This window comes from Phymastichus coffea, unplaced genomic scaffold (assembly GCF_024137745.1).
Source record: "Phymastichus coffea isolate CEN01 unplaced genomic scaffold, Cenicafe_Pcof_1.1 PCOF00028, whole genome shotgun sequence".
Classification (NCBI taxonomy): domain Eukaryota; kingdom Metazoa; phylum Arthropoda; class Insecta; order Hymenoptera; family Eulophidae; genus Phymastichus; species Phymastichus coffea.
In genome coordinates, this window is record NW_026706839.1 from 722,082 (window position 1) to 737,500 (window position 15,419).

Consider the following 15,419-nt stretch of genomic DNA (forward strand, 5'->3'; position numbering starts at 1 on the left):
TACTAAAGTATATATTGAATTTGTTGTAATATTTAATTAGTTGGTAGTTGATTTTATTTAATACTTTTAAGAACGTTAACTTAGTTTCAATAATTCCAATAAACATTATTTCTGCAAACTAACAGAATATAATTACTCATAAAATAAAGTAAATAATATTGGCGGTAAATGTGTATACCGTTATAAAGAGACAATCAGGTGCCTCTTCGTCACTATCAAATGAATTTTAAAACCTAGATTACAAAATTGATTTCAGAACGTTTTATGCAATCGTTTGTACGGAGAAACAAATGTTAAAGGTCTTTTCCTGCTGTCATTTTTGTTTGAATGCGCTTATGTTTTATTTTAATCGTTAATGTGATAGCCGGAGAACTTCCTTACATTTATTGTCAGCATTCGTTTTGAGTATTATGCAGTAAATCAGACAATTATTAACAATTTTTTTACATTTACTTACGCTTGTTAGAAACATACACTTGCCTGCTAAAATTTTATTAAATTAAATTAAACATTGAATTATTTTAATATAGGATAGTTTTATAATTGTGTAATAAATTCGGGAATAACTTGGAAAATTTCTTTACTGACTGTGTTTTTCTATATAATTTTCTCTTGTAATATTTTAATAAAATATGCATTTAACAAATAACTGATAGATGCTTATAACGAAATGGGATTTACAGTTATATTTGCTGATAAACATCATTAAAAACCTTACATCAATCAAAAACGATATGATTACAGCGGTTATTTCATAAATTTTTTAAGTGAGCGTGTCATTAATGAATGGGCCAACCATTATATTTTTTAATGTACAAAACTACTGGTCACTGCTCGATAAAACAACATAATATTTATAATAAAATAGCTTTTACTTTTAACATTACAAAATTTACGGTTACACGAAATAAATAAAAAATATTTTCTATAACATCATTGTAGAATATATGTACACGCATATGAACGTATATGTTGATAGTTTAAAATTAAAATGGATACTAAAAATAATTTCAATCAAATTATTTAAAGATTTTATAGTGTTGTTTCTGTTTCATTGTATTTAGCTGAATATCATTTATCACAGACGCAGTCAATAGTCAACGTGTAATCGTCAAAGGAAAGAAGGCATGGAAATAGTCAATATGGAAAATGTCCTTCATTTCATTGCGACTTTAGATTAATTGTAGACATGATACAAAAATTCACCGAGTTTTAAAGCAGAGTCTTATTGATTGATGCAAATTTATGCATGCTACTCTGATGTATAAAGCTATCAAATGTGATGTGCGTATACTTGAACATAAAAAAATTAATTCCTCCTTGCTAAAGTTAACTACCTTGTTATTTTTCGAAATTTGTCCAATTCAAATATGCTTTCAGATAATCTGTAATAAAAATTATAATGGGTCATTTGAATATGTTAAAAATACAGTCAAATATTGATTGTCAGAAAAATAAGTTACCTTCCAAATGCATTGAACAAAGATACTATTTCAGTTCTTTCCAAGTAGAATTTCTTCCTATTTATAGTCCAAAGGGTTGGTTCATACTTTTCAAATTTTCCGGAAAATAAGATTTTCAGAGCTGTACCTAATCCTTGCGTTTGGAGTTTTCCCCATAATTTACACTTATCACATCCAACGCAATCCATTATACGTGAAATATTTCGAAAGTGTTGTTTAAATTCTCCCTTTAGTACTTGAGCTTCTATTCCCCCATTAAACATGACACTTTCATTAAAATGCTCGGGAAAGGTACTGAAAATCAATTTTCTTGTATGTTAACATTTATAATGCAATCAATATAAAGGAGCAAAGTTATTTACCTAATTACATTCAAAATGTCATTCATTGCTAATCTGGTATCCTGGTCTTCAATGTGATTACCAGTGTAGTACTCTTCTCTTTGCAAATATGATGCTGCTTTTGCAAGCGCTCTTAATTCTAACATGTAAACAAAGTAAAGATTTTTCAACCAATTTGGACCTTCTCCATTTGTTGTGTCTGGTGAAAATCGTTTTTCTAGTTCTTCTGAATTTGGGCCCCATTGTCCATCAGGAGATACACCTACACCCACATGTATCGGAGAAGAAAGCAAGTACTTTGCACACAGATGTATATTTATGCTGGCATGAAGACCAGAAATTACTCTATAAAATGTCCGTTTCTCCAAGCACATGGCTAAACATTTTTAATAAATTAAACAACTCGTTTCTTTATAAAATTATCCTCAAACATTTAAACTAAACTTATACATACCATCAACTTTTGAAGATTGTATAAAGGTGTTTGGTGAGTTGTCTGGTCTAAAACAATTCTCCATGTAAATACTGCGCCATATTCTGTGAGCACTGGGACCTTTGTAACCAGTGTATCTTTCTGGATTTAAAAGTAAATCAACATATTCTCCTGTATCTGTCTCAGTAATACAAAAATTGTCCTGAGCATCATCATGCTGTTGCCATCTTTCAAACTCCTTATAATTCTCAGAGCTGAAAAACAATTGGTATTTACATTCACCGTACATATGTGTATTTATTGTAATTATTTACTGTACCTTATAGTAGTGTTTAAATATCCTAATTCTACATTATGATCATTCATATTATGATCACAATCAGTCTGTTGCATATGAGGTTGATATTTATCAACAGGACTTTCGTTGACATACATACTTCGTGGGAGTTCACCCTTTAGTCCAACTGGAATGTCTTTCTGTAAAGACATTGCAAAATAATCTAGAGGTGAAAGAGGGCAATTATAGATAAATTCAAATGGCAAACTTACATCTTGACACGGTTTAACATGACAAAAGCGCATAGCACATTTGCTGTCATCTGCCCAAAAAGGGCATTCTCTTTTCAAATTGACCTTGTAAAATCTAAAATAATCTCTGACTAGGAGACTCTGTAGTCTAGGATAAATTTTCATATTATTAAAATAGTCCACTGTGTCCACAGTGCAGCTGCAGTCGTCGATAACGCCATTCAACTAGAAATAGCCAAAACATATGTTGATTATTGTCAGCGAGATAATTGAAGATAGTCAATCTATTCATCAATTTTTGTTAACGAATTATTTTTAGTATATATTTATCTACAAATGTCATTGATGATTAACGAAATTGGCGAAATAGTAATTGCAGCTAGTAATCATATCGTACATGTGCACATGTAGATGTAAATTGACGAACGCGCGTCAGTCAACATAAGCTTACGGAAGTACACGTCATTGTAAAACTGAGCGACAGGTTATGTTTACGGAAAACATAAACAATCGTGTGCGCGTAAACACTCAAGAAAAAACAAAAGCTCGCATCGTTATATTTACCTTGCAGAAGCATTGATTGCTGGCCAGCTGCTGATTGGTCCCAAAGTAGTTGCCATGAACTCGGGCGGCCAACAGCAGCAGTAAGCTAGTCAGAATTAACATTTTGCTTATTGCAAATCTCATCATCTCGAGTCCGGCCATATATTTCGCATCGCGTAAAACTGACGATACAACCTCTGTAATATCGAGCTCATTAGTACTACAACTGGTACTAGTCGCAGTAATACGACCAGTTTAAGGTCTGTCGGCTTATAGCGACATGCCTGTCAACGCGCACGTACGCCTACTGCTGCTGCGCTGTAGTGTTAAGGAAAGCTGACTGCTATTTGCTGCGCCTGCTCTGCACGCACTTATTCGACTAACGGTACTTAACAATGACGTGGTGCACACCTAATTTTTAAAAACTAGAACGATCCTCACTACTACTTATGCTCTGACCAGTATTTCAACTATTTCTGCTATTTTTAGAAAAAAGTTGAGCGCGATAAGTATATCTATACGTGGATATTTACGATAGCTTACGTTCAAAGAAGCTATACGATAACGGGGCGATTAATGCGTTATTCAATTGGCATCAATCCTAACAATGTTTGCTAATTATGCTTTTTCTTTTTGCCACTTGTTTTTATTCAAAGCTTACTTTTTTCTCTGAAAATCAATCGTTAAAACAGGTTTTAGTTTTTTTTCGATTCATTTAAAAGAAATAATAGATGGTATTGTCGTAAATACAGGAACAACAGTATGCCTTATAATTGGTTTTTTCAACCTTCATAATTGTTAAATCTCTTCTCCGTAATTACTTAAGCATTGATTTTGCTGTCAGCATTGCAATGGTAGGTCTTAGAAAAGTTAAAAATCGGCTTTCTCTTAAATTGACCGCGAGCAACGTGGATAACGTTAACAGGCAAAATTACACGTACGAGTTTTTGCTTAAATATCTCGTTCTTCGTAATTATCTTTGCAATTCAACAAATCATTTACACTTTCTTTAAACTCGTCTTCTTCCAATCCTGACAATATAAATGCATTGAATCTTCTTAAACTTCTGACTTTCTGCTCGACTCCTTTATACAGAGAATCATACATTTTGGACATAAATTTGCCTGTATGGAGACCAGCCATGACAGGAACACTCTTAATTTCTTAAATTAATTGATATTTTATTATTTTTTCTGAAAAAAGACTAGAAATTATAAGAAATATTTAATTAATTAATAAATTTACCTTCCATTCTGAGTTTCTTTGAAAGAGATCCATCTTCCATAATGTTACTGTTAAATAATTTTGGATATGGATCATTTACTTTGAGTACTTGCTCGATGTTAGTCAAATGAGAAGCTGAGAAGTGGCAAGTACTATCTAAATATAGAGACATCATTTCATGAACAGAAGAACACTTGTAAGCAAATTTTTTTATTTGTTCATTTGACTCCTGCATAGGGCCCTTAAGACGTTTTTCTGAAATACCTCTTAAAGCTAAACTTTGCATGACATTGTCTACACTTATATTACATCTTGGTGTTAAACTTGTCCAAGGGCAACTACCATCAAGGTCATCCAACATATCTATCAGATCTTGATTTGAAAAAATAGGAAATGGTAAACTCAAACTTGTCGCAACAGCTTTTCTACCAAACTTGCCTAAATCTGCACATATATCTGAAAGCACAGACATTGGGTATCTCTTGTTTCTATAGCGCAAGCTAAGTGTATCCACAGCTGTAGCAAGCAATGCGCTTGTATGATATTTAAGATCTGCTTTGTAAGTAACGTGATTAAAAATGCGAGGTGCACCCGGTGTAGGCCAACCATCTGTGCCACAGCATAAGGGGCTGAAAAGTGATGAATATTCACCTAGTTGATGCCATAAAAGGACTGTATTAATTAATTTGATATTGTCGGATTGTGTTGGATCTCTATGAGAACTATCAAAGACAGGCCAAGTTATGATACTTTTTCCATATTCATCTTTTAAATACTGTATTAAAGATGCAGCCAAGCCACCAAATCCATCATCAGCATCTACCAGAACCTGTAAAATATTGTATAAATTAGTATTTATTTTTTGACACCTTTACTAAAATGTAACATATACATGTAACAATTAGCTAGTCCATGAGAATAATACTCATTTTACAAGATTGTTTTGTATTAAGTAGGTCTATGTGAATAAAAGTCTTCACCGGTATTACAATTGATTTTTCGATACTCTGTGCGGAAAGTGGGTCTTTCCGGCACGCTCGGTAAAAAACGTGCGTTGAAAATCGCGCTTTCCATACGTCGTATCAAAAAATACGATACGGCACATGTTTAATTCATTGTACACGAGACGAGAAACTCTTTCCCGAACATGTGCCGTACCGTATTTTTTTATACGACGTGTGGAAAGTGCAATTTTCAACGCACGTTTTCTGCCGAGCGTGCGGGAAAGACGCACTTTGCGCACGGAGTGTCGAAAAGAATTTTTCGTTTTGTGTACCATTCCACCCTCGCTTCGCTCGGGCGTAAACGCTACACGAGACTAGAATCTACTTTCCCGCACTAGTATCGTAATGTACTAATTATTTCAATGACTGCAAAAATTCGCGGATGGGTGTTTAGAATTTTTCAATAAAAGCTATAAATTTTTAAATATTTATTCATGATGTCACAAACTTATTGCAATTTTATATTTTATATATTACTAATAAAACTGTTCAACAAAACCATATTTTAAAAAACATTGAATTTGTATGACTGTTTTTATGTTTGTTGATATGCTCGTTGATAGGTAATATGTTAAATTACTTATTGTAATCATGTAAAATAAATATAGAAAAAATGAAGATGTTTTGGCTTTTACAACAAACAAATGATTCAATGGCTTAGGTTTCAAGGTATTAATTATAATATTTGACTTATTACCTGAAAGCCCTGCATCAGGTTACATTCCTCTGCATAAGCTCTAATTTTGTCTGTAAAATCCTCAGAAAAATTGTTAGTTTTCCATAAATTTTGCCCATATGAAAATATATCAAAAGGTTGATCTCTAGATCCATGCTCATATTCATTAATGACATTAATTGTTCTTGCATGAAATCGTGGCACTAAATAATCAACCCATGTATTTGTTTCATTCTCTAAATCATAAGTAATATTTTCTTCACTAGAAGCAGCTTTTTCTAAACTTTGGATAAAAGGTGACTTGTTTGCTGTTGGTCTCTTAGCAATTTCTAAACGATTTTCCTCCCATAATATTTCAGGTGCTTGATTGTCTGTTTGGAACACATCCAATAAATTACCTTCTTCACTCAAATATCCAAAGGCACCTTTCAAGTCTGCTATTAGTAGTCTTGGTGTATAAGTTATATTCTAAAAAAAAATTCAAAATGAATGGAATATTTCAAATGAAAATTTATTGAACTTTTAACAAGAACCTACCTTTTGTAATTCTCCTTCTCTGTAGAGAACGTCTGAATTAATTTCAGATGGGTTTAGAGGATCATAAGAAAAATTTGTTTCCTAAAAATGTTTAATATTCTCAATAAAGTTCTTATAACATAAATTTATATGTATATTATTATAAATAAATAAGTATGAATTTACCTGAATGTTCCACCAATGGGTACCGACAAAATTAGCATAATGGCCCAACTGAATTGTTAATATTTCTTGAGTTACCATGATTTTTTATTTTCGACTTTCCAAAATATACAAAATTGCCGCAAAGCCCAAGCGTGGTTCATAAACTCCCTTAACCTTAAAAATATTTAATTTCACACATGCGGATCTTTAAAAATAGAATTATCAATCAAATACATACAATTACTTTCCGTGGTAATAATTTACACCTTCTGAGTAAACTATTCGTATTAGCAAAATTCAATTTGAACTTTCCTATACATTGAAAACACATGAACAATAATCACAACTCGAATACACTGGGCGCTGCCATTTTGTATTTGAGTTAATGAACGTTTAATTAAAATAAAAATTGTAACGCTGTTTTCTTTTGAATGAAACAGCAAACAATTAATTAATAGTAAAGTTGTTTAAAATAAAAATACACGACAACTTAAATTACGACTTTTTTAATCAAAAATACACGTACAAAAATGAGTCCATAATATAAAAAACAATATTATTCAATAATATAAATATATTTTTACATTTATGTATTCAATTGTACTAGAATATTTGATACAAACGTTGGTTAAGGCATGAATCTAAGTGAATATTCATAGTAATTTCATCAATTAGAGACATGCACACTGGACAAGGATATTTTGTTGTGTGTTCTGTTTTATCAGTTTTTAGTTCTTCAATAACATCATCATTGTTACTATCATTAAAGATAGAAGAAACACAATCTTCTAAATGTTCATTTAAAGTTACATTAGGCTCCAAGATCTTCTCACATATTAAGCAGACATGAGGTGAGTCTTGTAAATTAACAGAACTAGAACTAGTATCATGCAGTGCTATTACTTGGTTTTCTGTTAGATCTGTATAATCATTATTTGCACACATATCCAAATGTTGATTGAATGTATCAATCTTTATTTTCTTGGAACATAATGGACATTCAATGCTATTTGAATCTGTTATATTATCAGGCTTGAAAATTTTATTACCTGTCAAATAATCATCTTTGTGTTTTCTTTTTTTAATTGAGGTAGCAGCAACATGTTTTTGTTCATTAGTATGTTCTAAACAATCATCTAGATGTTTATTAATCATGGTTTCTTCTATATTATTTTGACAATTTGGACACTGTACAGTTTCCAATTTTTCATGATTATCTATACTTGAAATTACTGAAGAATTTTTATAAAACAGAGTCTTGTTCGACGTACTTTGAACAAGATTGCTGTTAGATGGATTGGAATATTTATCTATTAAATTACTACGTCCACTACCACTTCCTCCCAAAGTACCAGAAAAAAATAAAGATGGTTGAGTAGACTCTGGAAGTATTTTTGAATCTGCATTTGTACTTGACTTATAGTTACTCTTTGGACCACCAGTGCCCCATCCATGAACATTATTTGTACTGTTGCCAAGCTTTTTCAAACTTGTTGAAGTATTATAAACATTACTCTTTCGATTGCTTGCTTGTGATTTAATAGCACTGTTTTTATTAGTGTTCTGATTTGAAATTTGTTGATAATCAGATAAACTATTTCTATTTTGTGCACTACCATCATGAAGATTAGATTTCTTCACCCAGTTAAGTATACTGTTATTTTCAGAATTTTTGACACAGATATTATTAAGCTTATTATTAGATACCTTTTTCTTCTTCTCAGGTTTTTCTGGCTCCTTAATTTTAATGAATTTCCCTCCACAATTAGCTATATGGTCTGACCACCAAAAATCATTTGGGCCAGGAGCCCTATTCATAGCTCTTCTTACCATGCCAAAATAAGGAGCTCTTTTTTGACAAGGCCCGTTGCACCTCCACCAATGTTGTTGGTACAATTTTACTTCTTCATAGAATGTATGATAAATCTAAAAATTAAAGTTAATGTAAGAACATGTTTAAGTTAAAAATTAAGTTTGCATACAATTTTCTTACAGTAATTTTTGTCCCTGCAGCTTTATTGATTCTGTGCATGTGACTTTGAAAAACAGGTCCATGCCCATCTCTGTCTCTGTTATCATTTGTAAGAAACAGGTATGCATGTATCATCTCATGCTGAAAAAAAAAATATATTATTAAACTCAAGGTTGCTAAATATTCATAAAAACTGTTGACAGTACCAATAAAGTTTCAACAAGATCTTTTCTTGGCCTTAATTTTAGCAATGGGCTGCTCAGAGCAATTACGCATTCTTTGTTTCTTGGATGGAAAGAACATATTCCAGCACATCTGTAGAAAAGGAGAATCAATGTTACATAATTTCACATTGACATTATTCAATGAAAATCTCTTACGATGTCATCCTTGGACTCCACTTGACCTGCACAGGTAGCAAAACATTCCAAAAAAATTTTTCATTGAACTGAACAAAAAGGGTATGAATGTTTGGTGTTGGATCAATATACTCAAGTGTCTCATCAATCAACGTTCGAGGACGATAATTTTCTTTTTCTTTCTAAATGAGAAGTTATTAGGGTATATCATATTCAATAACTTGATACTCGCAATGATTAAATAAAAACTAACCTCTTTCGAAAAAAATGCATTTTCTGTGATTCCAGTGTAATTTAATTGATTTTGTAACATTTGCGCTACTTTTTCGTCAAACTTTGCATAACTCATTTGATAACTTTATGAATGTGCATCTAAATATTTATTCTACATGCATAAAATACATGTTTTTGTAAAATTTTCGAGTGTAAACTAAACTATTAGCCTTATATTATAGTGTCACAATTTTTAACTTGATACTGCCTAAGAATTTATTTTCTAAGAGTTAAATTCGCAGGACAAAAGTGCCATTATTTTCGTCTATTAATACGTGATCTTAATCATTTTACTTAAAACAATGAATGTCTGTAGTCACTCAACGTCATATAATCGTATTATATAGTTAAATAGACTGAGTCACGTTGTCTTTTTTAGGTCAAAGTTAAAAATTAACTGATTACCAATAACAATTTCAAGATGTCATTTTTTTTCTTTGAATGTTATATTTTCATTTTATCATTTATATATTTTTGACATTTATTTATTTTTAATTACATTTTAAATTTCGTTGAGAAATCGAACTTTAAAAAAATTTTGTTTATAACATCTTGTTTACAAACAAATAATGTCAGAACGTTTTTATAAATTGTTTTCCGCAATGTACTTGTGAAAATACTTCAAGGCATCTTGCATTTCAGTGAAGCCAGTTAAATGACAGGCTTCATCAATAGGAAGCCATTTGAAATCTTGATGTTCTTTTGACATTTTAACTTGCTTGGATTTATTGATCAACTCAGCTAACCAATATATAACAGTTTTTGGTTTATTTTTTACTTTATAAATCATTTCTCGCCTTGCACCGTCATAAATTATTAAATCCTCTTTCAAATAACCAGATTCCTCTTCAGTTTCTCTCAAAGCAGTTTGCATATCATTTTCTCCAGGATCGACATGACCTTCAAGGTTAAAATCTTAATAATGTTTTAAATCAAGTATTTGAAATATAAATTAGAAAATCCTACAAGTTCGTTCCAAGCTTTTATTACGACTACTTCGCTTATATTCAAAATATTTACAAACATATATTGTAAGATCTCTGTTCGCAAAATTATTGCCCAAGTAAATATTTGTTTGACGTGATATTTTCTACCTTTCGGCGGAGTCCAATGATGATCTCTGTAGGAAGTTTGCATCAATAAATACTCAATATCTCCGCATAATCTACGAAAAATAACGAAACCACAGGCTCTTTGTCCAGGTGTCATAATGCTCTACTTTTTCTTTCAGAAATTGTGTGTTCTGCTTATTAAAATAATTAATCTTCTAGGGAATGCTGCTTTCGTTTGTAAAAGTTAGCAAATGAAAATTTTAGAGATTAGTTTGCAGCTATTCATTATTAACAGAGAGTGACTCGTCACTCTCGTCAGCTGATTAGACCCGCGATTTTTGTAATATGAACACGAAATACTTATTCCTTAAGATATAAAAAAAGCTATTTCAATTAAAATGTTGTAAATGAAGTCAACATAAAACTAATTTTATTCATTTAGAAAAATGTTGTAAATTTTTTTTTCAAGGTAAATTTTCTTTGTTTTTTCATTGTTAATATAATTACTAATAAAATGTTTTTTATTTTCTTTATATATTTTATATCATTATATGTTTTTTATGTTTTACAAATTGAAGTTTCATCTTTTTAATTAATTGTTTTCTACATGCATTATTATAGTTTGAGTAATACAATTTTTCGTATATACATATACTTTACTTATATATACATTTGTCTATATCATACTTTATTACGTTCATTTTTAATTATTTATCCTTCTCGGATGAAAAAACATGACCCGGATAGAATATAGGAAAACTGCGTGTGATTGGCGAGGATTGCAAAACTCGTTATAATAATTCCGCGTAATTGAGCTTTTATTAACAAAAAAATTCTAAAAGTTAAACACTCCCAGATCAGTAGAAATTGAATCTGCGTAGCGTTTTAATTCGATTTTCATAGAAATAAATGTGTTGAATCGTTAGCAAAAATTACGTATAATTTTTCTATCCAATCAAAATATCATTTATTTCTCGTCATGAATTAACGCTCTGTTGGCGTTACCGACTAAGCAAAAATGTTCTTAAGGTTTTTTCTTAAACAAATGAATTAGTCTTTCTTTAAAAACAATGGATATAAGGGTATATTATACTAATTACCAATAACAATTTCAAGTCCACTTGAAAAAGTTTCAAGTTGACTAATTTATTTATTTAAGAAAAAATCTGGAACAACTTCTTTTGCTCAGTCGGTAACGGCAACGATAATTTTAACATGTTTTTAAAGATTTATTAGATTTAAAAAAATCCACTTTTAACAGATAATTAACATAGAATTCTTCAAAAAATAACCTATTCTTATATTGGCACAGTTCTTATTATTATAAAGGTGAGGTGCATATATAATAATCCCTCTTCATATTGTAAGCGTAGATCTATATTATCGACTGACCTTATTTAGGTGCATATATCACTATATATGTAATGAGTAATGTAATATTTCTTGAACGGATGGTTATAATGATATTTTCAAATGATAGAAAAATTGCGCCTGTATTTTTTTAATGATTCAACAGATTCGTGCATATTCCCTTTAAATTTTTACATCCTCACCTACAACCTACAAGTTCTAGCCAATGTCTGAACTTAGTCCATCAGAGTCTCTATGACTTAATGGCTTGGTCTTTCTTCATAAGATGAACTGGATATGTCGTTGAACCGAAACATTGTTAATTTATTAAATTAAAAAATTTTTCTACAACTTTTTAATTACTGAAGAATTGTAAGTTGATACTAACAAAATCAAATAAAGAAATAATTAAGGTATACATTTTACCAATTTTTTAGCTGGTAGCTATGTCAGTTATTGGAAAAGGAAGAGGTAGAGGATTTACGGATGTTCGAGATGCACCATTACGTCGACCCGGTCAAACAAATATTTCCAAATTCAGTGATTTGATAGATCTTATAGATGATGTGTGTTTCAAAGATCCAATGTTCAATGAGAAAGTAGATAAAATTCTGCAAATGTTTGAACATTTATTAAAAAGTAATTCAATAAAGTATGTTACTTGCAATTTTTAAATAAAATATAAAGAACAAAATTAAGGTATTATTAAATAATTATTTTCCTATTCTAGAGAAATTTTTGAAGATTTACACAAACAAGCTCTCGATGATAGACAATTTGGAATAAAATTAAATATTGTTTGTTGTGATCCTAAGATATACACATTAACTGACTGTATGTTACGATCAATTATCTTAACAATACTGCAAAAAGATTATGAAGGTATTATGATTTATTAATTTACTTATTATAAAATATTTATCAATGTAAAATTGATTTTGTCAAAGAACGAGACCAAATAAAAAAAAGAAGTATTGTGCAGTTTCGCAATGCAGTTTCTCTTTTGGGAGGAGTATACTGTAATTTTAAAATAAATGGTACACCATTGAAAATTCTATCCGGCCCACTTCTATGCTACCTGCAAATGCTGTTAGATACATCAGAAGAAGAAGATATAGAACTTATTACTGTTCAGGTAATGTAAATCAATTTAAGTGAAGGTAACCAAATCATATTTTATGAAATATTGAAAATGAAAATTTTATTTCTGTTACCTGTAGTCTACAAAGCATAAATTTAAATTAAAAAATGTTGTAGCTATTTGTTAATGGTTCAAAAATTTTCGAAAAACCATTACATGGATCCGAAGACTTTTTAATATCAGTCAGACGTGTTTTAGTCAATCGTAATTTAAGTGCAAAGTCAAGAGCCATGTTACTTTATATTATTGATTCATCACACCAAAGCTTCAAACCATTATCTGGAGAGATAAAAGAATTTTATTTCAAAATCTATGGTGATACATTTCTAGAAATTGAAAAATTTGCTAACAATATTATTTTTGGTATGTGAAAAACAATTGCTTATTAAATTGGGCTCATTATACAATACGAAAGTCTCAATGTAATAGTAACTAATTTTTTTTCTTTTAGAATCTCATAATTTCAAAAAATGTAAAAGTGCATCTGGTTCAATTGGAGATAAGAATAGTCTTGTCAATGTTACAATGAAAGCATCACAAGAAGAAGGTAAAACAATGTCTTCGTGGATGGATAAATGTCTAATAAATAAGAGTGTTGAAAAACCATCTATTCCACGAGCTATTCGAGGAGCTGGTACTGGAGATACCGCAAAAGACAAACATAATAAAAAATTATCAAAAGGAAAGAGAGATAAAATAAACGATGAACAGATTTGGTTATCTAAACCGAATACTAGTAGTAAAGTTTGGGGTCATGATGATCGTTTTGATAAAGATTATACACAAACTTAATAATAAGATAATGAAATTTCTACTTATTCAAAATAAATTATGGAAATGAAAAAAAAATAGATATTTGATTTTGGCATCTGACTATTGATTTTTCTTTTAATACGACATTCTTTGTACTGGAATTATAACCCTATAAAATATACAATTATAGTTCAATAAATGTAATACATATAAAATCATACTATTTTTCATAATACTGCGATAAAAAACTGGAAAAAAATATTAAAATATTCATTTCAAATTAATTTTCAAAAATTCAACTGTAATTTTTGGCTTATATCTTTCGGAAAAATTTTTTCACTAGTTTTTTTGTAAAATCTAATTGTACGAATGTCGTTTTCATGTAAAGTCGTGTTATACAAGTATCGCCAAGTGCACTTATCTTTTTTTTATTTATTTTGTTATTCAGTTTAATGTTAAAATTAATCCCCTATTGCAAAAAAATGACATCCTCAATAACTATTTTTTAACGTCATATTGGACAATATTTGGCACATAAAATATTATTTTATGTTATTCTATGTACCAAAGAAAAATAACGACATTCTTTATTGATAATTAACAGTATCTTCTGTAACAAATAACGTCATTTTAAAAGTATTTGTGAAAAACGGCATCTTTTTTTATAAGAAATATATATTTTTCACACTTATTTATAATTGACAAACATCTATTAGGAGCTTAATCTTAGACAAGAACCAACTCCAGGATTTTAATTCGATGATAATTATTTGTACTTCACTGCTTACGCTAATGACGATTGATGTAATATATACCATTTTTATTTTTTATAATGTAACATTTATTTAAACTTTTATTTTTTATCAGACACCTAATAAGCCGAATTTTAGTTCTACGTGAAACTAATTACACCTTCACAATCTAATTTCTTAAATATATTTATGTACAATAAAAAAAATAGCCCAAGCCTAAATGGACATTAGTGTATATTATGTGTGGTGATGATTTATTAATTAAGAATAGCCAAGAAACAAATCATAGAGAATATCGGTATTGAATCAGATTTGATAAATGAAGTTGTGGACTGCCAGTATGTATGTACCCTGCTAAAACCCTTCTAAGTAATTGAAAATAAAGTAATCATTTTTAATCATGAATCTGTCTTCTTCGAATGCCAAATGAAATTAATTAAAAATGTAAAACAAAACATGAGTTTTAAGTTAGATTCATGCGTGAGAAAGTGATTTCCCATTTGCGTCACTCGGTCGTGTAAATGTCCGCACAAGGATCAAATCATTTTCTCACACTAGTATCGACTAATGTTATTATGTTATAGTGCGCTCTTTCTTTTGTGCTTGTCTATTATTTACTACATTATTTGAATCTTTTACATCGATTGATTGATTAATTGATCGATTGATGCCCTTTGCATCGTGTGCTTTTTATTGCCTCTATAAAAACATTCACGAATATTCTAAAAATTAACAGGTTTAATATTCTGATAATTGATTTTGTTACTCGCACATTTCTTACCAAGAACAAAAGATAAAATTTACTCTACTCTATTTTATTCAATTCATTTTTTTTCTCTTTCTATCAAATTTTAACACGGCAATATTAATTTTA

The 15,419-nt window shown here is 30.0% G+C and overlaps 5 protein-coding genes across 8 annotated transcripts in view; 1 reads left to right on the plus strand and 4 right to left on the minus strand.

The window, feature by feature from the left end:
* Positions 1-47: 47 nt before the first annotated feature.
* On the minus strand, positions 48-3,479 carry LOC131662834 (ero1-like protein). The gene is made up of 7 exons (XM_058932795.1): positions 3,330-3,479; positions 2,787-2,990; positions 2,557-2,714; positions 2,259-2,491; positions 1,826-2,180; positions 1,464-1,757; positions 48-1,385 (listed from the first exon to the last, which is right to left on the minus strand). The coding sequence occupies exons 1-7, from the start codon at positions 3,468-3,470 to the stop codon at positions 1,334-1,336; spliced, it is 1,437 nt and encodes a 478-aa protein (XP_058788778.1). The 5' UTR covers positions 3,471-3,479; the 3' UTR covers positions 48-1,333.
* A 773-nt stretch (positions 3,480-4,252) lies between these two features.
* On the minus strand, positions 4,253-7,256 carry LOC131662833 (protein misato). 2 transcript variants are annotated; one of them, XM_058932793.1, is made up of 6 exons: positions 7,132-7,256; positions 6,915-7,067; positions 6,750-6,830; positions 6,234-6,680; positions 4,554-5,361; positions 4,253-4,471 (listed from the first exon to the last, which is right to left on the minus strand). In XM_058932793.1, the coding sequence occupies exons 2-6, from the start codon at positions 6,990-6,992 to the stop codon at positions 4,260-4,262; spliced, it is 1,626 nt and encodes a 541-aa protein (XP_058788776.1). In that variant the 5' UTR covers positions 6,993-7,067; positions 7,132-7,256; the 3' UTR covers positions 4,253-4,259. The 2 variants fall into 2 exon arrangements, with proteins under 2 accessions (XP_058788776.1, XP_058788777.1); XM_058932794.1 differs by having other exon boundaries at positions 6,915-7,061; positions 7,132-7,255.
* A 141-nt stretch (positions 7,257-7,397) lies between these two features.
* Positions 7,398-9,832, minus strand: LOC131662832 (DNA-dependent metalloprotease dvc-1). 2 transcript variants are annotated; one of them, XM_058932792.1, is made up of 6 exons: positions 9,478-9,832; positions 9,246-9,406; positions 9,072-9,180; positions 8,887-9,006; positions 8,601-8,819; positions 7,398-8,528 (listed from the first exon to the last, which is right to left on the minus strand). In XM_058932792.1, exons 1-6 carry the CDS (start codon positions 9,571-9,573, stop codon positions 7,497-7,499), a joined length of 1,737 nt encoding a protein of 578 aa, XP_058788775.1. In that variant the 5' UTR covers positions 9,574-9,832; the 3' UTR covers positions 7,398-7,496. The 2 variants fall into 2 exon arrangements, with proteins under 2 accessions (XP_058788775.1, XP_058788774.1); XM_058932791.1 differs by having other exon boundaries at positions 7,398-8,819; positions 9,478-9,831.
* Positions 9,833-9,935: 103 nt separating this feature from the next.
* LOC131662835 (bis(5'-nucleosyl)-tetraphosphatase [asymmetrical]) lies at positions 9,936-10,853 on the minus strand. The gene is made up of 2 exons (XM_058932796.1): positions 10,592-10,853; positions 9,936-10,397 (listed from the first exon to the last, which is right to left on the minus strand). Exons 1-2 carry the CDS (start codon positions 10,704-10,706, stop codon positions 10,081-10,083), a joined length of 432 nt encoding a protein of 143 aa, XP_058788779.1. The 5' UTR covers positions 10,707-10,853; the 3' UTR covers positions 9,936-10,080.
* Positions 10,854-11,868: 1,015 nt separating this feature from the next.
* The window catches only part of LOC131662732 (uncharacterized), a 4,344-nt gene continuing 793 nt past the window's right edge, over positions 11,869-15,419 (plus strand). The window contains exons 1-6 of one of the 2 annotated variants that reach the window (XM_058932599.1): positions 11,869-12,271; positions 12,337-12,551; positions 12,630-12,788; positions 12,836-13,034; positions 13,157-13,403; positions 13,492-15,419. The exon at positions 13,492-15,419 is cut by the window's right edge and continues 793 nt beyond it. In XM_058932599.1, the coding sequence (XP_058788582.1) occupies positions 12,346-12,551; positions 12,630-12,788; positions 12,836-13,034; positions 13,157-13,403; positions 13,492-13,832 (1,152 nt within the window). In that variant the 5' untranslated portion in view covers positions 11,869-12,271; positions 12,337-12,345 and the 3' untranslated portion in view covers positions 13,833-15,419. The remainder of the gene's footprint in view (positions 12,272-12,336; positions 12,552-12,629; positions 12,789-12,835; positions 13,035-13,156; positions 13,404-13,491) is intronic. The other variant, XM_058932598.1, reaches the window with a different exon arrangement.